The sequence below is a fragment of the Lipophrys pholis genome, assembly GCF_963383615.2.
Source record: "Lipophrys pholis genome assembly, chromosome: 9".
Lineage (NCBI taxonomy): Eukaryota > Metazoa > Chordata > Actinopteri > Blenniiformes > Blenniidae > Lipophrys > Lipophrys pholis.
Window position 1 is genome coordinate 508538 of NC_137639.1, and position 24174 is coordinate 532711.

The 24174-nt window shown below is 44.1% G+C and overlaps 1 protein-coding gene across 1 annotated transcript in view; it reads right to left on the minus strand.

Annotated features, from left to right (window-relative positions):
• Positions 1 to 6088: 6088 nt before the first annotated feature.
• Positions 6089 to 24174, minus strand: part of tgfb2 (transforming growth factor, beta 2) — a 126772-nt gene continuing 108686 nt past the window's right edge. The window contains exons 3-7 of the mRNA XM_080472206.1: positions 17922 to 18054; positions 17727 to 17837; positions 8696 to 8870; positions 7989 to 8142; positions 6089 to 7056 (exon numbers count right to left, since the gene is read on the minus strand). Of these exons, the coding sequence (XP_080328332.1) occupies positions 6898 to 7056; positions 7989 to 8142; positions 8696 to 8870; positions 17727 to 17837; positions 17922 to 18054 (732 nt within the window). The 3' untranslated portion in view covers positions 6089 to 6897. The remainder of the gene's footprint in view (positions 7057 to 7988; positions 8143 to 8695; positions 8871 to 17726; positions 17838 to 17921; positions 18055 to 24174) is intronic.

A 24174-nucleotide genomic window follows, 5' to 3' on the forward strand; every position in this document is an offset into this window, starting at 1 on the left:
CCATCCATCCATCCATCCATCCATCCATCCATCCATCCATCCATCCATCCATCCATCCAGCCATCCATCCATCCATCCATCCATCCATCCATCCATCCATCCATCCATCCATCCATCCATCCATCCATCCATCCATCCATCCAGCCATCCATCCAGCCATCCAGCCATCCATCCATCCATCCATCCATCCATCCATCCATCCATCCATCCATCCATCCGGCCATCCAGCCAGCCATCCAGCCATCCAGCCAGCCATCCAGCCATCCATCCAGCCATCCAGCCAGCCATCCAGCCAGCCATCCATCCATCCATCCATCCATCCATCCATCCATCCATCCATCCATCCATCCATCCATCCATCCATCCATCCAGCCATCCAGCCATCCATCCATCCATCCATCCATCCATCCATCCATCCATCCATCCATCCATCCAGCCATCCAGCCATCCAGCCATCCATCCATCCATCCATCCATCCATCCATCCATCCCAGGTCATCCATTGTATAACTGCCACTGAGTGTTCCCAGTATAAAGTCCAAAGGGGCCCAAAGAAGGGAAAGAGGTGAAGGGATGAATTGGTCCTCGGCGGTCAAGGTTCACTGATTCAGGTGGTTCCAGGAAGGCCACACGGAGCTACGTCAGGACTTGAAGGACCTGCGTCAAACATCTTGCTGCCAGACACCACAGCACACCTTCAGAGGTCCAGTGGAGTTCCTGCTTCAGGGGCCAGAGATGTTTTGACAAGAAACTGGGTCCCTTGATAATAATAGACAGGCGCGATGCTAATGCTATGGCTGATTAGTGGAAACCTTTGGTTGCATTTTGGGGAACCATTAAGACACAACGGTTTTCGGAGCTACTGAAAACAAAACCTTTTGACAATAGCTCCCAAGGAGGACATTTTTGAAAATGCTCCAACTCCATCTGCATGAAAATGTGGGAAAACACAACATTCTAAAAATACTCCAGCTCCGTCCCGAGTCGATGGTAGAACTGCTGCTACTGCTCATGCACATGCACACTACGGCCGTAGGAACTAGTAGTTCTGCACATGCTCAGTAGAGCCAGAATCAAGTTTCCTCCATGGTGTCATGACTCCCAGTCCCTATTCTCCTGGACTTGGTACTTTTATTTTGACATCACCGAAATAACAATCCAACTTGGTACTTTTATTTTGACAGTCACCGTAATAACAATCCAGCTTGGTGTCTGTCCACGACAATGTGTTAATGTCCTCATGGTTCTCTGTTGCATGTGTGTGTGTGTGTGTGTGTGTGTGTGTGTGTGTGTGTGTGTGTGTGTGTGTGTGTGTGTGTGTGTGTGTGTGTGTGTGTGTGTGTGTGTGGCTTCAGTACTAAAACTAACAACAGTTCCTACTAGTGGACCAACATGCTAACTACATATTCTTTTCAGTGTTTTCAAATTGTTGCCATGTAAACGCAAAACCTTTCTGAAAGGAGAAGATAAAAACAGTGTGTTTACACTTGAATCGTGTTAAAAGGGTGAAAATAAAGTGTCGAGCTTTGATCAGGAACCCTGACAGCCAGAGATGCCATGTTCTTCTCTAGGAACCTAATGACCTGAATTCAAAAGAACCTCCCTAAACTACAGTTTAATGTTTTTTTCTTATGCTTCTAATAACATGCACGTCCACTTTCTTATTCAAACGTTTGTCTCATGGAGAAATTCCAGCTGTAATAAGCCCTGATGTAACAAGATAACCAGTTTTTCACTTCATCTGTCAGCGGTTCCCTGCTGCTACAAGAGGCATCATGTTGAGGTGCATGAGTGCGTTACATAAAAACATGAAAATAAGAGTCAGCTTACAGTTGAAACAAAAAAAAGACAGGTAAGCATTTAAAAACACAAAAACAAACACAACACAAGATTTCATTGAAACTTAAATAATTTATTTACCACTTGAGCACCGCAATGATTCCGTGTTACAATACAGCCCAGTGGGTCTCCATAACATCATCACCATCAAAACAACAACAAATACACATTTTAAAAAACAGCTCTATCGTGAAGAGATTGAAGCCGCGCTTTCTCTTTTAGGCTTGATTCCTGCTGTGTTGTAAATCCACTGGCACCAAACACCTGAAGGAGCCGGGGCCGGGGCCGGGGCCGGGGACGGGGCCGGGGCCGGGGCCGGGGCCGGGGACAGGGATGGGGCCGGGGCTGGGGCTGGGGCCGGGGACGGGGCCGGGGCCGGGGCCGGGGATGGGGCTGGGGCCGGGGACGGGGACGGGGACGGGGACGGGGCCGGGGACGGGGCTGGGGATGGGGCTGGGGACGGGGCTGGGGCCGGGGCCGGGGACGGGGACGGGGACGGGGCCGGGGACGGGGCTGGGGACGGGGCTGGGGCCGGGGCCGGGGACGGGGCCGGGGCCGGGGACGGGGCCGGGGCCGGGGACGGGGCCGGGGACGGGGCCGGGGACGGGGCCGGGGCCGGGGACGGGGCTGGGGACGGGGCTGGGGCCGGGGCCGGGGACGGGGACGGGGACGGGGCCGGGGACGGGGCTGGGGACGGGGCTGGGGACGGGGCTGGGGCCGGGGACGGGGCCGGGGCCGGGGACGGGGCCGGGGACGGGGACGGGGCCGGGGACGGGGCCGGGGACGGGGCTGGGGCTGGGGCTGGGGCTGGGGACGGGGCCGGGGACGGGGCCGGGGACGGGGCCGGGGCCGGGGCCGGGGACGGGGCCGGGGATGGGGCTGGGGACGGGGCCGGGGCCGGGGACGGGGCTGGGGATGGGGCTGGGGACGGGGCTGGGGACGGGGCTGGGGACGGGGCTGGGGACGGGGCCGGGGGCTGGGGCCGGGGATGGGGATGGGGACGGGGGCTGGGGCCGGGGATGGGGACGGGGACGGGGACAGGGATGGGGCCGGGGCTGGGGCTGGGGCTGGGGCCGAGGACAGGGCTGGGGACAGGGCTGGGGATGGGGACGGGGACAGGGATGGGGCCGGGGCTGGGGCCGGGGATGGGGACGGGGCTGGGGACGGGGCTGGGGCTGGGGACGGGGATGGGGATGGGGCCGGGGACAGGGACAGGGCCGCGGACGGGGACAGGGATGGGGACGGGGCTGGGGACGGGCCCGGGGACGGGGATGGGGCTGGGGACGGGATGGGGACGGGATGGGGGACGGGGACGGGGATGGGGACTGGGCTGGGGATGGGGACGGGGCCGGGGATGGGGACGGGGACGGGGCCAGGGACGGGGATGGGGACTGGGCTGGGGACGGGGCCAGGGACGGGGATGGGTCCAATACATGAGTCATTTCCAACCCCCGTTTGAGGGCCACCAGAAATGTCAGGGTGTTCCAGGCTCTGCCTGCTCCGAGGCTCCATGACAAACAAAACACCAGTGAGACACTTTCTAAAATCCAGAGCAGATCTGGGAAATAATTTTCATTTTGAAAGCTCCTGTTTGGGTGTGAGAGTGGGCGTGTCTGTTGGTGTTTGGCTTTAATGTTTTGGCATATCTGAAATCAGAGAGGACACAACACACCTCGTTGACAAAGGCAAGGCACCATCAGACTGCTTGCACAACCACATTTTCAAGTGGAACCACCAAACTTCCCTTGCTTTTTGTTTGTCTGTTTACGTGACGACGACACCACTGAAAAGATGACTTTTACAAAATGGCTCCCAAGGTGGAACTTGATATACATTCCAACTCTGTGGAAACGGGGGGAAATGCAACTTTCACAAAACACTTGAGTGTCGTCTCCGTGTACAGTGGAAACGCTGCTACTGGACCTGCACACCATGAGCAGAGCAACTAGTTCTGCACATGCTCAGTAGAGCCAATCAGAACAAAGTTTCCTCCGCGGTGTCATGACTCACAGTCCAGATTCTCCTGGACTTTTATTTTGACATTCACCGTAATAACAATCCATCTTTGTGGTTTTATTTTGACAGTCACCATATTAACAATCCAACTTGATGGTCTGTCCACTAGAACGTTCGTGTTCTCCCAGTGTTCATGTTTTGAGCTCATGGTTCTCTGCTGTGTGTGTGTGTGTGTGTGTGTGTGTGTGTGTGTGTGTGTGTGTGTGTGTGTGTGTGTGTGTATGCTTTCAGTACTAAAACAACCAACAGCACCAACTAGTGGCTCTATATGTTAACTCAGTTGTTTTCCCTATCCCTGTTCTTTCCATGGTCCATGATGTTGTTTTCCAAACACGTCACTTTTCCAAAATGAAAATGCAGAAACGATGTGTTTCACTTGAAACGTTGTGGTGTAAACGGGCCTGACAAAGGAAAAGTAGAACTAAAACAGCATCAGTGCAAATTGTTCCTTTTTTCCATCATAAAATCCGAAGATGAGACGACTGGTCCGCCGTGAGGCAGGAAACAAAACACTGATGGAACAAAACTAAAACACACTCATTTACCCTTTTTTCAATATATTTGGCTTTTCTGTTTTAACTTGAAGGTTCTATCTCCTCCCTGCCAACACCTCCTCTCAGCTTTCATCATGTTAGTCACTAACTCCAACCGAGCACCATCACCAGCTCCCTCCACCCTGATTCCTCAGATGTCTTCACCTGCTGGGACCTTTCTCTCTGTGTGGACGGTACACGGGATGTGGAGGACACATCTGTTGACTCCGTTTGATGGGAGTTATTTCAACTTTCATGCTCCTTTCAGAGTCTCATGTTGCTTTATTTACATTGTTCTTGACCACAATGTGAGGAAAGAGCAGCTGCTGTGACGTGGGAATCATTGGAGAACTGCATGCAGTACAGTGTGGTCTAAAAAGTGAGACGTTTTATTCACTTGTCAGTTTTCTCCCAAAAGGTTTTCAGAGGGTGGCGGGTCACTTCCGAAGCTGAACTCTGCTGCTCTGGAGCCAAGCTGCTGGAGGACATGCACAATGTGGTTTACTCACACTAACATCATTAGTTGCTCTAGTTTTGCAGAGTGAAGAAGCCCCTCTAACGCTGCTGCAGGATGCTCTGCTTCTCAACATTTTGCTGAATCATCAAACCTATTAGATATGAGTAGTTGGTTTCTTTTGTGGCAGGAATCCTCTTGAATACATCCATATGATTCCAGAACCAATCTGATTTTGAACCATTTCGATAGTATTAAGGGCAGAGCTTGTCATCATTGAATTCTTCTTCAGAATGACCTCCTCCTCTCTAATGTCAGTGTGGATAGAAATGGCCATTTTTCCATTGATCCTTTCCACTTGCCTCCCTGCTGACAGGCTGCTAAACCACAACACCCCACTGCTTCGTGATTTTAAAAAGAAATCCAGAAAACATTCTGAAAATGACCAAATAAAATCTAAGCTGTGACAAGGAGGAAACTCTGGAGCAGAGAGAGGTGCTGGAGAATTGTTGGAGTCGGATCATTTCCAGGACGTATTTCACATATATACACGTATTACTTAAACTTCCAGTGTTTGCCTTACTCTCAGGTCCTGATGTGTGTGTGCTGCTGCGTGCTGATTGGGCCTTCACACGCACGCAACGAAAGAAGAAAAAACAGACTTTGTGTGTGTGTTTGCTTTGTAATGTCTGGAGTTTGTTTTTCAATCAGTCAGTTTCCGTAATGCTATTCTCCACACACACAAATCAAAGCAGCTGAAATCTTAATAATGACAACATCAAACTGAGGACTGTCGCACCCACGTCCAAAAGAACTGAAGTGTGTTAGAATTCATGGATATGGAATCTCCAGGGGTTTCCTCAGCCGCTCCCCACCACTTTAACTTCATTATTGAATATTGTTTCTTTGTTGTTTCCCAGAGTTTCACTGTTTTGATCCTGTTTAGCAGATCGTTCCATTACACACATGCAAAACCTTCATTTCAATTCTGGCGCACACTGCAGTGAAGATCTGGACAAAGTGGTTCAGCTGGAGCGTCACAAACATAAACCACCAGCAGACCAGCAAAGACATTGTGTTGTTCACCAGCAGGTGATTGTGGAATAATTCTGCTGGTGCTGCTGGCACATTGTATTTGAATAGCCTTTGAATTTAAAAGATTTGTAAGGGCTGAAAGCCTGAACTGCAAAATGACAAACAATATAAGTTGACCCAATATCTTGAAACTGAGAGTTCAGGAGAGAGCAGAGGGTTAGACACATTTTGGGCATTCCTCGTCTCCAGCTTTATTTCTTTTACTTGACGTGACTTCCAGCTGGCCAGTAGGATTAGATTAGACTCCACTTTCAAAGAGAAATTGCAATCCAGTCCTTTGTTTTAAATACTGTACCTGGTGGCCACTGACTGCAGCTCATAATGTCAAGAGCTCCACGTCTGGTTTAGAAACGGTTGCCAAGTGCCAAATATGGAAGAGTTTCACTGAGAAAACAGGGAAACTCCCAGCTCCAGTTCAAGCTGTAAAGCTGCCCAGGTCATGTGTGGATCCACTTATGATAATAAATGTGAGGACAGTCGGTCTTTCTGGCCACATGAGACCTTTGTCGCTCGGACTTGGCGAGCACCAAGTAAGTACACATACTCTCCTCCAGGATCGGAGTGTTTTCATGGATATTACAGGATGCATGCGTGTTGACAGTCAACAGCTTTTCATCCTTGGAAATCCAAACATTATAAAACAAATAACAGGCAAACTGCAACAAGGACTCGTCACAAGGATCCCTACACACAAGTCTGCTTGTGAACATGCACTATCCCTAACCCAAGAAACCCTCTCCTGACTGCACTGGCCCAGATTAGCACAGTATTATTCTTATTCTCCGACACGGTGCCAGTGTGGAAATTCTGCCGGGAGTGTGAGAGAAGGTCCGGTTGTGGTTTGACTGGATGGATTGTGAGTCCACTCTATTGGCTCTACCTGTGTGTGTTTGCATCAAAGAAAGGAGAAAGAGAGAGTTTGTCTTTGTTTTCTGGGTTTGTTTCTGTCCTGTGGCGGCTTTTAGCTGCACTTGCATGATTTGACTTTCATATTTGAGAGTTGCTCTATTTTGGGCGTCTTGCCGATGTAGTAGAGGATAGTGAGGGGCTCCAGGTCCTGCGACACACAGCAGGGGGACGCCGATGCTTCAGGGTTGATGGTGTTGTACAGACCTAACACCTGAAACAGCACAAAACAGACAGACATGCACTGTCAAAAGCAGGTGTGATTCACACTAAAACACTGGATGCTGTTAAAGGTGTATTACTCAAAGCACTGGAAACAAACAGGAGCAAGTTGCTCAAAAAGGTTTTTACCAGGTGGCAACTGCTCTGATCATGGGATTCACATTAGTATTCACTCATTTACAGATTGACTGGTTGGTTGGTTGGTTGGTTGGTTGGTTGGTATGTTGGTTGGTTGGTTGGTTGGTTGGTTGGTTGGTTGGTTGGTTGGTTGGTTGATTTGTTGGTTGGTTGGTTGGTTGGTTGGTTGGTTGGTTGGTTGGTTGGTTGGTTGGTTGGTTGGTTGGTTGGTTGGTTGGTTGGTTGGTTGGTTGGTTGGTATGTTGGTTGGTTGGTTGGTTGGTTGGTTGGTTGGTTGGTTGGTTGGTTGGTTGGTTGGTTGGTTGGTTGGTTGGTATGTTGGTTGGTTGGTTGGTTGGTTGGTTGGTTGGTATGTTGGTTGGTTGGTTGGTTGGTTGGTTGGTTGGTTGGTGAGCTAATTCTAGTGAAACCTGAACCATATTTTAGATCCAGGATCTAAAAGTAACCTTTTGTCTTGACTATTATCTGGACGTTATTTTAATTGGATGGCCAAAGGTAAGTGATCTTTTTATTTGCAGTAACTATTAAAAGAACTTCACTACTTTTGAAATGTGCTTGTTTGTGTGTAACTTGTAACACTGATCATGACTTTAAGAATTGGATGTCCTTTTCTTGAGATCATTTACGAGATACACAACAATTATTATGATTGTCTAAATTTTTCTTAAAATTGAAGCTAATTCACAATTCATGGCTTTCATGACTACTAAACTACACCATCGATCACTATAAAGCACTCTTCTTCACTGTACCTGCTCACACTTTAATAGTCCCTGGGGGTTTTACCTTCGAGTGCTGGGTGTCTGCGCTCCAGAGGTACGGACAGGCCCCAGCACAGAAGTTGGCCTCGTAGCCTTTGGGCTCATGGATCCACCTCCAGCCCAGGTCTTTCTTAAAGTCGATGTAGAGCGAACGTAAGCAGCAGTTGTCTTGAACGTTTCTAGAAAGAGACAAAGAAACTGGGTGAACCAAAAGAATGAGGCTCACAAATGCCACAGATGAAACAACGGAATGTTTTATTTTCTTCCTGGGATCAATAACCATTTCCACTTTAAAACATTAGTATTGAGAAAAGGATGAGTGTCCAGTGTCCGTTTGTCTGGACCAAACTGGATTCTATCCGTTAACGTCTGTGGGACACAGCGTAGAACTCAGCACATGCTCACACTGATTAGTACTTTTTCACGTTAAAGCAGATAATTCCACTCACACTTGGCTATTTCTTGGAGTCTCAATCTGAATTAATGTTATGACTGTATTATGTAGTTGATCTGTGGATGTTTCATTTCTGTGTTCGGTCTGGGAATGTTAACATAGCTTGTGTGGTATTGGGCTCAAATCTAAAGAATTTCAAGTCATCCAAATACTTTGCTCTCATTTTAGGAGCAAATCACAAATTAACAATTTATCTGTCAACTCTCCTCATGTCCCAGAACGGAGACACAGACTGTTGGACATGGTGGACAATGTGCAGGTGTGTGGCAGGTGGTCACCTGGAGCAGTAGGCAGCGTCCAGCGCTCTCTTGGCGCGGTGGTTCTTGTGCTGGGACTGGGATTCCAGGCGGTATGAGGGCAGCAGCATGAGGAGGAGGTGTGGAGCTCGGGCGCTGTGCCGCCGCCGCTTGAAGACCTTCAGGTCGCCGCCGTGGATGAAGCTGTCGTCAATCCCTGGAGATAGAGCAACCTGAGAGTGAACTGCCAAACGCTTATTTACTTTTACAAAATAAGGCCTCGTTTTACGACAACATTTCAAGTGAATATGCATCGTTTTGCTTTTACGTTTCAAAAAAGTTTCACGTTGACACGGCAACATTTGGAAAACGATGTCCGGTCACACAAACGATGTAGTTTTCATGTTGGGCCACTAGTGAGTGCCATTATTAGTTTTAGTACTGAAAGCTCACACACACAAGGTCACACACCAGTGGATGGACCACCAAGTTGGATTGTTATTACGGTGACTGTCAAAATAAAACCACCAAGTTGGATTGTTATTAAGGTGACTGTCAAAATAAAACCACCAAGTTGGATTGTTATTACGGTGACTGTCAAAATAAAACCACCAAGTTGGATTGTTATTACGGTGACTGTCAAAATAAAACCACCAAGTTGGATTGTTATTACGGTGACTGTCAAAATAAAACCACCAAGTTGGATTGTTATTATGGTGACTGTCAAAATAAAAGTACCCAATCCAGGAGAGTATGGACTAGGAGTCATGACACCACAGAGGAAACTTTGTTCTGATTGGCTCTACTGAGCATGTGCAGAAGAACTAGTTACTACGGCCGGGGTGACCAGGACCAGGACCAGGACCAGGACCAGGACCAGGACCAGGACCAGGACCAGGACCAGGACCAGGACCAGGACCAGGACCAGGTCCAGCGATTCTGCCATCCACTTGGAAACACAGTCTGAGCGTTTCTAGAAAGTGATATTTTTGCCCGTTTTCCACGGAGACATGGGATTCGTTTTCAAAAATTTGTGTTTTCAGTGACTCTGAGCTCCGTTGTCATGGAAACGGACATCCAAAATGCAGAGGCTGCTGGTAGTAAATCCTCAGGGTGGGTTCTACATCGTTCTTGAATTTCAGTAAATATTCTCAGTGTTAACTTAAACACAGTGTGTTTATTAACCACATTACAACACTCTTGTCTTTTTTACACTGAGAGAGATCCAGTGATGAACACCTGGTGCATAGAGAGCACTTATTAAGACTCTTTTATTAGCATCAATCTATCTTTCAAAGTATTTTAGAATTGTACGGTAAAGGCTTGCAACATAAACTGTGTGCTTCTTTAAGCTGTTAAATTTCCAGTCATTCATAAAAATGATCACATCTAAACATTTATAAACATTAACAAACCTGAACACATTTGATAAATTCTGAACACGTTTCAGTTTGTGTGAATCTAAAAATAATGATAATGGAGAAAGTTGAACCTGCAGATTGTCAAACTTCTCCTTTCAAACACTGAATTAGAAGAGAAGAGACAGAGTTAATAATCAAACTGAATTAGAAGAGAAGAGACAGAGTTAATAATCAAACTGAATTAGAAGAGAAGAGACAGAGTTAATAATCAAACTGAATTAGAAGAGAAGTGACAGAGTTAATAATCAAACACTGAGTTAAAAGAGAAGTGACAGAGTTAATAATCAAACTGAATTAGAAGAGAAGAGACAGTTAATAATCAAACTGAATTAGAAGAGAAGAGACAGAGTTAATAATCAAACTGTGAGTTAAAAGAGAAGTAACAGAGTTAATAATCAAAGTGAATTAGAAGAGAAGTGACAGAGTTAATAATCAAACTGAATTAGAGGAGAAGTGACAGAGTTAATATTCAAACTGTGAGTTAAAGAGAAGTGACAGAGTTAATAATCAAACACTGAGTTAAAAGAGAAGTGACAGAGTTAATAATCAAACTGAATGAGAAGAAAGGTGACAGAGTTAATAATCAAACTGAATTAGAAGAGAAGTGACAGAGTTAATAATCAAACTGAATTAGAGGAGAAGTGACAGAGTTAATAATCAAACACTGAGTTAAAAGAGAAGTGACAGAGTTAATAATCAAACTGAATGAGAAGAAAGGTGACAGAGTTAATAATCAAACTGAATTAGAGGAGAAGTGACAGAGTTAATAATCAAACACTGAGTTAAAAGAGAAGTGACATAGTTAATAATCAAACTGAATTAGAAGAGAAGAGACAGAGTTAATAATCAAACTGAATTAGAAGAGAAGTGACAGAGTTAATAATCAAACTGAATTAGAGGAGAAGAGACAGAGTTAATAATCAAACTGAATTAGAGGAGAAGAGACAGAGTTAATAATCAAACTGAATTAGAGGAGAAGAGACAGAGTTAATAATCAAACTGAATTAGAAGAGAAGAGACAGAGTTAATAATCAAACTGAATTAGAAGAGAAGAGACAGAGTTAATAATCAAACTGAATTAGAAGAGAAGAGACAGAGTTAATAATCAAACTGAATTAGAAGAGAAGAGACAGAGTTAATAATCAAACTGAATTAGAAGAGAAGTGACAGAGTTAATAATCAAACTGAATTAGAAGAGAAGAGACAGAGTTAATAATCAAACTGAATTAGAGGAGAAGAGACAGAGTTAATAATCAAACACTGAGTTAAAAGAGAAGTGACAGAGTTAATAATCAAACTGAATTAGAAGAGAAGAGACAGAGTTAATAATCAAACACTGAGTTAAAAGAGAAGTGACAGAGTTAATAATCAAACTGAATTAGAAGAGAAGTGACAGAGTTAATAATCAAACTGAATTAGAAGAGAAGAGACAGAGTTAATAATCAAACACTGAGTTAAAAGAGAAGAGACAGAGTTAATAATCAAACTGAATTAGAAGAGAAGTGACAGAGTTAATAATCAAACTGAATTAGAGGAGAAGTGACAGAGTTAATAATCAAACACTGAGTTAAAAGAGAAGTGACAGAGTTAATAATCAAACTGAATTAGAAGAGAAGAGACAGAGTTAATAATCAAACTGAATTAGAAGAGAAGTGACAGTTAATAATCAAACTGTGAGTTAAAAGAGAAGTAACAGAGTTAATAATCAAAGTGAATTAGAAGAGAAGTGACAGAGTTAATAATCAAACTGAATTAGAGGAGAAGTGACAGAGTTAATATTCAAACTGTGAGTTAAAGAGAAGTGACAGAGTTAATAATCAAACTGAATTAGAAGAGAAGAGACAGAGTTAATAATCAAACTGAATTAGAGGAGAAGAGACAGAGTTAATAATCAAACACTGAGTTAAAAGAGAAGTGACAGAGTTAATAATCAAACTGAATTAGAAGAGAAGAGACAGAGTTAATAATCAAACACTGAGTTAAAAGAGAAGTGACAGAGTTAATAATCAAACTGAATTAGAAGAGAAGTGACAGAGTTAATAATCAAACTGAATTAGAAGAGAAGAGACAGAGTTAATAATCAAACACTGAGTTAAAAGAGAAGAGACAGAGTTAATAATCAAACTGAATTAGAAGAGAAGTGACAGAGTTAATAATCAAACTGAATTAGAGGAGAAGTGACAGAGTTAATAATCAAACACTGAGTTAAAAGAGAAGTGACAGAGTTAATAATCAAACTGAATTAGAAGAGAAGAGACAGAGTTAATAATCAAACTGAATTAGAAGAGAAGTGACAGTTAATAATCAAACTGTGAGTTAAAAGAGAAGTAACAGAGTTAATAATCAAAGTGAATTAGAAGAGAAGTGACAGAGTTAATAATCAAACTGAATTAGAGGAGAAGTGACAGAGTTAATATTCAAACTGTGAGTTAAAGAGAAGTGACAGAGTTAATAATCAAACTGAATTAGAAGAGAAGAGACAGAGTTAATAATCAAACTGAATTAGAGGAGAAGAGACAGAGTTAATAATCAAACACTGAGTTAAAAGAGAAGTGACAGAGTTAATAATCAAACTGAATTAGAAGAGAAGAGACAGAGTTAATAATCAAACACTGAGTTAAAAGAGAAGTGACAGAGTTAATAATCAAACTGAATTAGAAGAGAAGTGACAGAGTTAATAATCAAACTGAATTAGAAGAGAAGAGACAGAGTTAATAATCAAACACTGAGTTAAAAGAGAAGAGACAGAGTTAATAATCAAACTGAATTAGAAGAGAAGTGACAGAGTTAATAATCAAACTGAATTAGAGGAGAAGTGACAGAGTTAATAATCAAACACTGAGTTAAAAGAGAAGTGACAGAGTTAATAATCAAACTGAATTAGAAGAGAAGAGACAGAGTTAATAATCAAACTGAATTAGAAGAGAAGTGACAGTTAATAATCAAACTGTGAGTTAAAAGAGAAGTAACAGAGTTAATAATCAAAGTGAATTAGAAGAGAAGTGACAGAGTTAATAATCAAACTGAATTAGAGGAGAAGTGACAGAGTTAATATTCAAACTGTGAGTTAAAGAGAAGTGACAGAGTTAATAATCAAACTGAATTAGAAGAGAAGTGACAGAGTTAATAATCAAACTGAATTAGAGGAGAAGTGACAGAGTTAATAATCAAACACTGAGTTAAAAGAGAAGTGACAGAGTTAATAATCAAACTGGGAGTTAAAAGAGAAGTGACAGAGTTAATAATCAAACTGAATGAGAAGAAAGGTGACAGAGTTAATAATCAAACTGAATTAGAGGAGAAGTGACAGAGTTAATAATCAAACACTGAGTTAAAAGAGAAGTGACATAGTTAATAATCAAACTGAATTAGAAGAGAAGAGACAGAGTTAATAATCAAACTGAATTAGAAGAGAAGTGACAGAGTTAATAATCAAACTGAATTAGAGGAGAAGTGACAGAGTTAATAATCAAACACTGAGTTAAAAGAGAAGTGACATAGTTAATAATCAAACTGAATTAGAAGAGAAGAGACAGAGTTAATAATCAAACTGAATTAGAAGAGAAGAGACAGAGTTAATAATCAAACTGAATTAGAAGAGAAGAGACAGAGTTAATAATCAAACTGAATGAGAAGAGAAGAGACAGAGTTAATAATCAAACTGAATGAGAAGAAAAGTGACAGAGTTAATAATCAAACTGAATTAGAGGAGAAGTGACAGAGTTAATAATCAAACTGAATTAGAAGAGAAGTGACAGAGTTAATAATCAAACTGAATTAGAGGAGAAGTGACATAGTTAATAATCAAACTGAATTAGAAGAGAAGAGACAGAGTTAATAATCAAACTGAATTAGAGGAGAAGTGACAGAGTTAATAATCAAACTGAATTAGAAGAGAAGTGACAGAGTTAATAATCAAACTGAATTAGAAGAGAAGTGACAGAGTTAATAATCAAACTGAATTAGAGAAGTGACAGAGTTAATATTCAAACTGTGAGTTAAAGAGAAGTGACAGAGTTAATAATCAAACTGAATGAGAAGAGAAGTGACAGAGTTAATAATCAAACACTGAGTTAAAAGAGAAGTGACAGAGTTAATAATCAAACTGAATTAGAGGAGAAGTGACAGAGTTAATAATCAAACTGAATTAGAGGAGAAGTGACAGAGTTAATAATCAAACTGTGAGTTAAAGAGAAGTGACAGAGTTAATAATCAAACTGAATGAGAAGAGAAGTGACAGAGTTAATAATCAAACTGAATTAGAAGAGAAGAGACAGAGTTAATAATCAAACTGAATTAGAGGAGAAGTGACAGAGTTAATAATCAAACTGAATTAGAGGAGACGTGACAGAGTTAATAATCAAACACTGAGTTAAAAGAGAAGTGACATAGTTAATAATCAAACTGAATGAGAAGAGAAGTGACAGAGTTAATAATCAAACTGAATTAGAAGAGAAGAGACAGAGTTAATAATCAAACTGAATTAGAGGAGAAGTGACAGAGTTAATAATCAAACTGAATTAGAAGAGAAGTGACAGAGTTAATAATCAGAGACAGCTCGTCTCCATCGCCACACCTCAACATCTGGTAGAAAGAGATGAGAACAAACCAGAAGTGACTTTAAGCCAATCACTGAGCAGCTCTGGCGATGCTCGCCCTAAACCACAGACATCAAATGACACTGATTGGTTTAATTTGATGTCAATCACTTATATTGGTAATCAGTAATAGGTGAAACTGCGAGTAAACCCTGCCCCTTGTTGTTCAACACACTAGAAAGAGAAATCTACTCTGTCCATGTATCTACATCTATACAACTCAGGGCCCATTGTTAGTTTGTCGGCATAAACATATTGTACATTATTACAGTTGATTTCTTTTTTTTCTGGGTGGGTGTGGTGCCCTAGCGCCCTCTATTGGCCAGTCAACACTGCCAAAATGCTGGGAAAAGTCCCACAATGCACTCCTGGACATTTGACGCTTCTGTTTTAGCGACTTGACCCAAAATGTTATACAATAAAAAGACTTGTTAAACCCAAATTTCAGCCAGAACTAGTGTGGTGCCATCAAACCTTGCTCCAGCAGCTTTTCCTTTGCCATGCCCTAACACTACAGGGATTATGGATTATGATGCATTCCTCCCCGATTTAAACACAGATTGTAATTTGTTGAGAAAACCACCCATTCTATCAAATACTACACTTCTCAGCTATAACATGATCGACAGTATATTGGAGTAGTATTGTGTCTAACAGCCTTGAACATGGAGGCTGAACTCCTCAGACCTCTGAAGGTGTCCTATAAGCTGAGAGGTGGTGCCTCTGTGGATCAGATGGATTTTTCCAGCATATCCCAGAAATGGGCAATTCAAGGCATGATGTCAAAGAAAACATGATTCATCTGAGCAGGCCACCTTCTTCCACTGCTCCATGGGGCAGACCCGATGCTCATGTGTTCATTGTTGGCTCTTCTAATGGGGAACAGGGGTCAGCCTGGGCATTGGTGCTGGTCTGGCTGTGAGCCTCTTCTAAGATCCAGGAGCGCCGATGATCTGAGAGCATCGACTGCACATGATACTCTCCAGGAGCTCAAGCTCTGGGAATGCTCTGCCCCAACTCTACAGTTTTGGCCCTTTGTTGGAATAATTCCTACTCATCTTCAAAATATTAGGACCCGTTAACATGATGTTTTAAAGTTTCTATTTACATGAAAACTATACTCAGAGCCCCATCTCTGTGTAGACGGAAGAAAACACATCTTTTTTGAAACGCTGGTGCTGCACCTGCGCACCATGGCTGTTATAACTAGTTGTTCTGCACATGCTCAGTTGAGCCAATCAGAAGAAAGCTTAGTCCAGAGTGTCATGACTACTAGTCTATATTGTCCTGGGACTTGGTAGTTTTATTTTGACAATCACCATCATAACAATCCAACTTTGAACTTTGATTTTGACAGTCACAGTAATAACAAGCCAACTTGCTAGTTTTATTTTGACAGTCACAGTTATAACAGTCCAACTTGGTAATTTTATTTTGACAGTCACCATAATAACAATCCAACTTAGTGGTTTTATTTTGACAGTCACAGTAATAACAGTTCAACTTGGTGGTTTTATTTTGACAGTCACAGTAATAACAATCCAACTTGGTGGTTTTATTTTGAAAGTCACAGTAATAACAGTCCAACTTGGTGGTCTGTCCACTAGAATGTTCTCCCAGTGTTAATATTTAGAGCTCATTGTTCTCTGCTGCATGTGTGTGAGGTTTTCATTACTGAAACTAACAACAGCGCCAACAAGTGGCCAGGCATACCGTCTTGACCGCCCTCCTCAAGTGAACCAGAGTTCACATGTTTGATCCGGATCAGAGTTGGTGGGAGCGTTCACACCTGCCCAAGCTGGTCCGGATCAAACGGGGGAACGTGAACGCACCTTTAGCCAGCTCGAGAAAATCCATCAAGTTGAACTTTACCTTGTGACATGTCATGTTATCATCCTCACCTGTGGTGGCGCTATCATCCTGCTATACTGTAACTCATCAGAATCTCTTTGTTGTTTATTGAGATATTTAGTGTATAGTATATTTTGTAAAAGCTCGACTGCTACCTGCTTTATTCCAGTTATTCTGATATCTATTTCTTGGCTCTGTCATGTTGTAGTACGTGAGAGCGGTCTTGTTCTTGAGACCACATTTTCAAGGTTTTGACTCTGTCTCAGGTTCAATTCATTTCAATTCAACTTTATTTATACAGCACTAAATACAACACAGTCATTCTCTGCTTTTATCAGAGAAAAGAGAAAAACCCAACAAATCCACATGAGCAGCAGATTTATTTGTGACTGTGGAAAGAAAAACTCCTCTAACAGGAAGAACCTTTGTAGAAACCAGAGTCAGAGGTGGGGGGGAGGGGGGGGGGGGTAGAGGAGAGGAAGGGATAGGATAGACAGAGAGATAGATTGGGGGGGTTAGGTGGACTATTTTGTTGTTTCATTTTGGGAATACTTCTTGTTTTATTTATTGTCATTAAAGGTCAGCTTTATTTTATCTGTGTCTGGGTCTTCGATCCTTCAGCAATAGTCCGATGTATTTAGTCTGGATGGAAGACGTTTGGGTTTTACCGGACCAATAAAGGACGATGTGAGTTGACTTTCTTTGTCAAGAGGTTTAGACTCAGTATGAATCATCTGCTCGTCAAGTTAGAAAATCCCCTTACCACTGCGATTCATCACAGAAGGTTGATAACTAGAATTACAAGTGGAAAGTACCGATAATCCTCGATCCCCTCGATTCCTTATAAGATCAAACTTCCTTTTATCTGCAGGACGATGTAAACTCGTCTCAGCCTCAGATTTGACCTGTCCAGAAGACTGAAAGGTCACGATTGATCATCATGGAGGCCAGATGGCTCCAGAAAGCCCAACCACCAAAACATAGAGGAAACATCAGCCACCCACACAACCGCCAACCTAAAGATGGTTTAGGGTTAAAGCTGAAGGAGTAAGAGCTGTGAGCAGCCAGAGTTACCCCGTCCCGTCGGTGAATGGTTGTTGAACATGCGTCTGTTGCTCCTATGCAGTTGCAGTAATATGGTAAATACAGAAGTAAATACAGAATAATAGCAGAACAATCCTTTGGATGTTTAGATCAAATAACCTGCAAACCGTGCCTCCAGCTCTTCACTCTTGTTGGGGATGATGTAGTTATTGGACGGTACGAAGGTGCAGCATGGGCAGTGCAGGCTGATCTTGAATCCACTGTTTCTGTCTGTGGAGGAAGAGAAACAATGACATCAAGCATCAATCGAGCCCCAAATCCAGCCGAGTGACTCTGTGAGGCTCGGACTCTCACCTCGGTGGTTCAGCCACTCACTCACGGCCTCCGTCACATCGAAGGACAGCCACTCACCCTCCGTTTGCGTTCGGACCACTTTGCTGTCAATATATCTTTGTGTTGGGGACGTCAGGTCTTTGTGTCCTAAAATCTGTGAACATATTGCAAGAACACATCAGAATGTCTTATTTGTTATTAGGGACGTCCCGATCACACTTTTTGGCCCCGATACCGATCCGATTTTTCAGAATTGAGTATCGGCCGATACCGATACTTTCCCGATCCAATACATACATTACTATTGCAAATATACTCAATAGTGTATTTTTGGAGCGACTAAGACGTCTGAAGCTAAAAGCACTATTGGCAGAAGCTTTGTTTACCTAGAACTTATTGTAAAACTCACTTATTGAATCAAAATTCTTCTCAGAACAACTTAAGAACTTATTTAAACTTTATTCAGTCAGAACAACAAAAACCCAGTTACACTCTGCAGTCTTGTTTCTCTTATTTATCTTAACTTAAACTACTTCACCTGGGTTTTGTGGCAAATAAAACAAAATAAAAAAGAAACCCAGAGAATCAGTTTGACTAACATATAAAGTATAAAAACTACTACATAAACAGTATTCAGTAAAACCAGTTCCACTTCAAAGTGTCTTTGGCTGGTTGGGTTGGAAATAAGTCCTAAAAAGTACAAATACAATAATAAAAATAAATAAATAAATCTTAAACATAAATACTCTGAGGCTCCAATGTAACTTCTTTGTGTATTAAATTGCAGTTTACCTTAAAGCAGTATGAGAGGTTTGACCTGAATGTCACTAAACATTTACATTTCAATGTGAATTATAAACACTTCATTCTACTTCAAAGTGGTAAAACCTGTTTGACTAAAGTATTCTGAACATAGTACTCTCAAAAACTTCAGAATTCAGAATACGATCTTTGTCCTCCCTGTCCTCCCAACAAACCTCCGTCACCCCTCACTATGAACACGGCTCAACACGAGGCTTCAGGGCATGTAGTACACATGCCAGGCCTTTAGGGGCGCTGTGACTCACCAAACACAATAAAAACGCAGAAGAAGACAGACCACATAGAAATTTAGAAGTAGACTTCTGCACATAAACACATAAAACCACTGTATATCACTCTAGTTTTATAGGTCTATGGCCCCGCTCCGCCTGCTTCTAGCTTCTGCAGCTCCACCCGAGCTTCTAGTCCCTGATTGTTCTGGTTATTAGGTGACGTAGTGGTTATTAGGTGACGTAGTGGACCGCGGTGGAGGAGGAGGGGGGCGATTACTTCATCTTTTGTCCACAGATGATGGTGTTTGCTGAGGGTACTCCACCGCATGTTTACGTTTTAGATGTCTTATCAGATTAGAAGCTCTGGTGAAGCTCTGGTGCTCCACCTCTCAGGACTGTGGTGAAGCTCTGGTGCTCCACCTGAAGCTCTGGTGCTCCACCTCTCAGGACTGTGGTGAAGCTCTGGTGCTCCACCTCTCAGGACTGTGATGAAGCTCTGGTGCTCCACCTCTCAGGGCTGTGGTGAAGCTCTGGTGCTCCACCTCTCAGGACTGGTTTGGTTATCCACCTTAAACTCCCTCCAGACTGCTGGTTGATCCTCTCAGTGGCTTCAGGCTGCTCACCTCACTTTACAGCAGGGGGCACACGGGGCTCACTTTACGGCAGGTGGCACACGGGGCTCAGTTTACGGCAGGTCGCACACGGGGCTCACTTTACGGCAGGTCGCACACGGGGCTCACTTTACGGCAGGTGGCAAACGGGGCTCGCTTTACGGCAGCTGACGGGAAAAATTATTATAATTTTTTTTTTTAGATCTGCGGGGTGATCGGCTGGATTTGCAGATTCCTGATCAGTCACAAATCACCAATATCGGCTGATCTACCGATCTGATATCTAGCGATCTGATCGGGACATCCCTAGTTGGTAATTCGCTCTATTTTCCATGCAAGAGAAGATTCTTCACCTACTTTATTGATGCTTTTCACAAGATGGACTAAAGAAAAAAAGCAATCCAAGAAAAGACTGAAAAACCATAAGCAAATCCAAATGAGTCCCATTGATGATCACTTTGTGGAAGCGGTCTATTTTCCAGGATTAAGCTGCAAAAGCAACACTTCCTCAAGATTTGTGGAGCGAAGCTCCAACGTCCAAACAATCCACCTTGTTGTCTGTGAGGTTTAGAATTTAGCTTTAAGGTCTCATTTACATGAACACATTTTCAGGTGACAACTGAAAACTTTCCTTGTGTTTTGATGTCTGTTTACACAACAACGGCGCTCAGAGCCACTGAAAACACAACTTTTTGAAAATGATCTTGCACTGTCTCCATGGAAACTGGGAAAACGCAACTTTTCTGAAACGCTGCTACAGCACATGAGCAATGCGGCCGTAATAACGAGTTCTGCACATGTGCAGTAGAGCCAATCAGAGCAAAGGTGCCTCCGTGGTGACAAGACTCCCAGTCCATGTTCTCCTGGATTGGGAACTTTTGTTTTGACAGTCACCGTAATAACAATCTAACTTGATGGTCCGTCCACTCGAATGTCCGTGTTCTCATTGCTAATGTTTAGAGCTCATTGTTCTCTGCCGCACGTGTGTGTGTGTGTGTGTGTGTGTGTGTGTGTGTGTGTGTGTGTGTGTGTGTGTGTGTGTGTGTGTGTGTGTGTGTGTGTGTGTGTGTGTGCTTTCAGTACTAAAACAAGCAACAGCACCAACTAGTGGCCTGGCATGATAACTACATTGCTTTCAGAAGTTCTGCCGTTCCTGTGTTAATGAACATCTTTCTGAAAACGTTGCCATGCAAACAAAAAACATTTCTGTAACGAAAAACCAAAAAACGACACGTTTTCACTTGAAATGTGTAAACGGAGCGTCAGGGTGCAGCTTTCTGTCTTAATCCAGGAGGTTGAACTTCAGACCCAGAGACTTTATGAAAGCGGTGTTATTTAGACATAAGAACAGATGCATGTACACTGGGATTGCTGTGCACCGTTAAGCAGCACAGGAGCACGGTGGTATTGGGTTTGAGTAGTTTTGTGGCCTGTCATGGTACCATGGCTCACATTGGACCCACGTACTGATACTTCACTGTTTCCCTTGTGAGTCTGACTGCTGTGTGAAGCACAGCTAATGTTTCAGCCCTGCTCTACCATTCAGTTAGAGCTTATACAGCAGTACTAACATAATACACAATAATTCACAGCAGAAGACGTAGAAGCAGCAGCGGTTGGAGGACAGTTGTTTGAGGCTTGGGTGGAGAGAGATCCAACAGCCTGCTTCTTTCTTTTCTCCTCTGATTGATCGGCCAGGTCTGGGAGGAGCTCTGAACGTGTAACCAGACACTGGACAGGCCTCTTTTATTCTGCTGTTCTCCAGAACCATGTGTTTATGTTGGCTCATCTCTGCCTAATGTGTAAAACACTGCCTCCCCCTCCCCCTCCCCCTCCCCCGTGTCCGAGCTGTGTGGGAAACCTGACAAAGGACAAGACGAAGCCCCGACACCAAAGGAAAATGTGGAAACCAGTCTGAGGAGGGAGGAGGTGATACCAGAAAATCTCAAACTCTTTTGGTTATTCCATCATTTGACAGAGATTTCAAACGGGTGGATCAATTGTTCTGAATAGCTGCAGCTATTGGGATTCTCTGAGCATCAACACCCCCTTTCTTTTTCACTTTGGGCCAGAGGTTGTAAGCCGGTGGTGTTTATTAGGTCACAGACTTTCCTCAGCGGGGCCGAATCCAGGAGTGGGATAATCGTGGTGCTAAATTTACGATCTGTGAACTCATCAAGAGCAGATCAAGGAGTGGCGACAGCTGCAAGGATTTTGCTCACTGTACCGAAGGATAGAAGGAGAGCTTTCCGGTCACGTCCTGCGTTTCGTCTGTTCAGACGTGTGAGGTTCACGCTGCGTTCAGGGTCCAATCCAGGAACACCAGAGTTTGTGTGGAACTGCTCCTCAATCATTTAGTTTACTCCAGAGGTCAGCGACACAGCAACCACACTGTGGTGGGTTGTAGCTAAAAATGCTGAAAATGCTCAACTTCTGTGTCAGTTTCACTCTTTAATATTTCTAGAGCTTTGCATCACATGGCCTATAGCAGGTAGCAGGTAGCATGTAGCATCGAGCAGATAGCAGGGAGCAGATAGCAGGTAGCAGGGAACAGAAAGCAGGTAGCATCGAGCAGATAGCAGGTAGCAGATAGCAGGTAGCAGGGAACAGATAGCAGGTAGCAGATAGCAGGGAGCAGATAGCAGGTAGCCGGTAGCAAGTAGCAGATAGCAGGTAGCAGGGAGCAGATAGCAGGTAGCAGATAGCAGGGAGCAGATAGCAGGTAGCCGGTAGCAAGTAGCAGATAGCAGATAGCAGGGAGCAGATAGCAGGGAGCAGATAGCAGGTAGCATGTAGCAGATAGCAGGTAGCAGATAGCAGATAGCAGGGAGCAGAAAGCAGGTAGCAGGTAGAAAATAGCAGGGAGCAGGCAGCCGGTAGCAGATAGCAGGTAGCAGATAGCAGGGAGCAGGTAGCAGGGAGCAGATAGCAGATAGCAGATAGCAGGTAGCAGATAGCAGGTAACAGATAGCAGGGAGCAGATAGCAGATAGCAGATAGCAGGGAGCAGGTTGCCGGTAGCAGGTAGCAGATAGCAGGGAGCAGATAGCAGGTAGCAGGTAGAAGATAGCAGATAGCAGGTAGCAGGGAGCAGGGAGCAGGTAGCCGGTAGCAGGTAGCAGATAGCAGGTAGCAGATAGCAGGGAGCAGATAGCAGGTAGCAGGGAGCAGATAGCAGATAGCAGATAGCAGATAGCAGATAGCAGGTAGCAGGTAGCAGGTAGAAGATAGCAGATAGCAGGTAGCAGGTAGCAGATAGCAGGTAGCAGATAGCAGGGAGCAGATAGCAGGGAGCAGATAGCAGGTAGCTGATAGCAGATAGCAGGGAGCAGGGAGCAGGTAGCCGGTAGCAGGTAGCAGATAGCAGGTAGCAGATAGCAGGGAGCAGATAGCAGGTAGCAGGGAGCAGATAGCAGATAGCAGATAGCAGATAGCAGGTAGCAGGTAGCAGGTAGAAGATAGCAGATAGCAGGTAGCAGGTAGCAGATAGCAGGTAGGAGATAGCAGGGAGCAGATAGCAGGGAGCAGATAGCAGGTAGCTGATAGCAGATAGCAGGTAGCAGATAGCAGGGAGCAGATAGCAGGTAGCAGGTAGAAGATAGCAGGTAGCAGGGAGCAGGTAGCCGGTAGCAGGTAGCAGATAGCAGGGAGCAGGGAGCAGATAGCAGATAGCAGGTAGCAGATAGCAGGTAGCCGGTAGCAGGTAGCAGATAGCAGGTAGCAGATAGCAGATAGCAGGTAGCAGGTAGCAGATAGCAGATAGCAGGTAGCAGATAGCAGATAGCAGATAGCAGGGAGCAGATAGCAGGTAGCAGGGAGCAGATAGCAGATAGCAGGTAGCAGGTAGAAGATAGCAGGTAGCAGGGAGCAGCTAGCCGGTAGCCGGTAGCAGGTAGCAGGTAGCAGATAGCAGGTAGCAGATAGCAGATAGCAGGGAGCAGATAGCAGGTAGCAGATAGCAGGTAGCAGGGAGCAGATAGCAGGTAGCAGATAGCAGGTAGCAGGTAGCAGATAACAGATATCAGGGAGCAGGTAGCAGGTAGCAGATAGCAGGTAGCAGGGAGCAGATAGCAGGTAGCAGATAGCAGGTAGCAGGGAGCAGATAGCAGGTAGCAGATAGCAGGTAGCAGGTAGCAGATAGCAGGTAGCAGGTAGCAGATAACAGATAGCAGGGAGCAGGTAGCAGGTAGCAGGTAGCAGGGAGAGACGCTGAAACACGAGGCAATTAGCATGTTGGGCTGTTTTTATGCGACAAAACGGTGTGCAGTGTAAAGCACACATCACAATCACAGGTACAGAACTGTTTAGTACGACCGCGGTGCGCAGTAGCAGCGTTTTCAAATCTTGTGTTTCACCCTTGTTTCCATGGAAACAGAGGCGGTGCTCTTTCATACAGTTGCTTTTTCAGTTGCTTCAAGAACCATTGTTGCGTAAACAGACCCTCGAACTGCAATGAAAGTTTTCAGTTTTTACTTGAAAAACGTGGTGTGAACTTTTCTGGTGGTTTCTAGCCAATCAGCCGTTGTAGCGCCGGCGGCCGGGGCGCTCGCCACACCTCTCTCTGCCTCACCACTCTCTGCCTCACCACTCTCTGCCTCACCACCTTTTTTTGAAGTGGAGGGATTAGAAA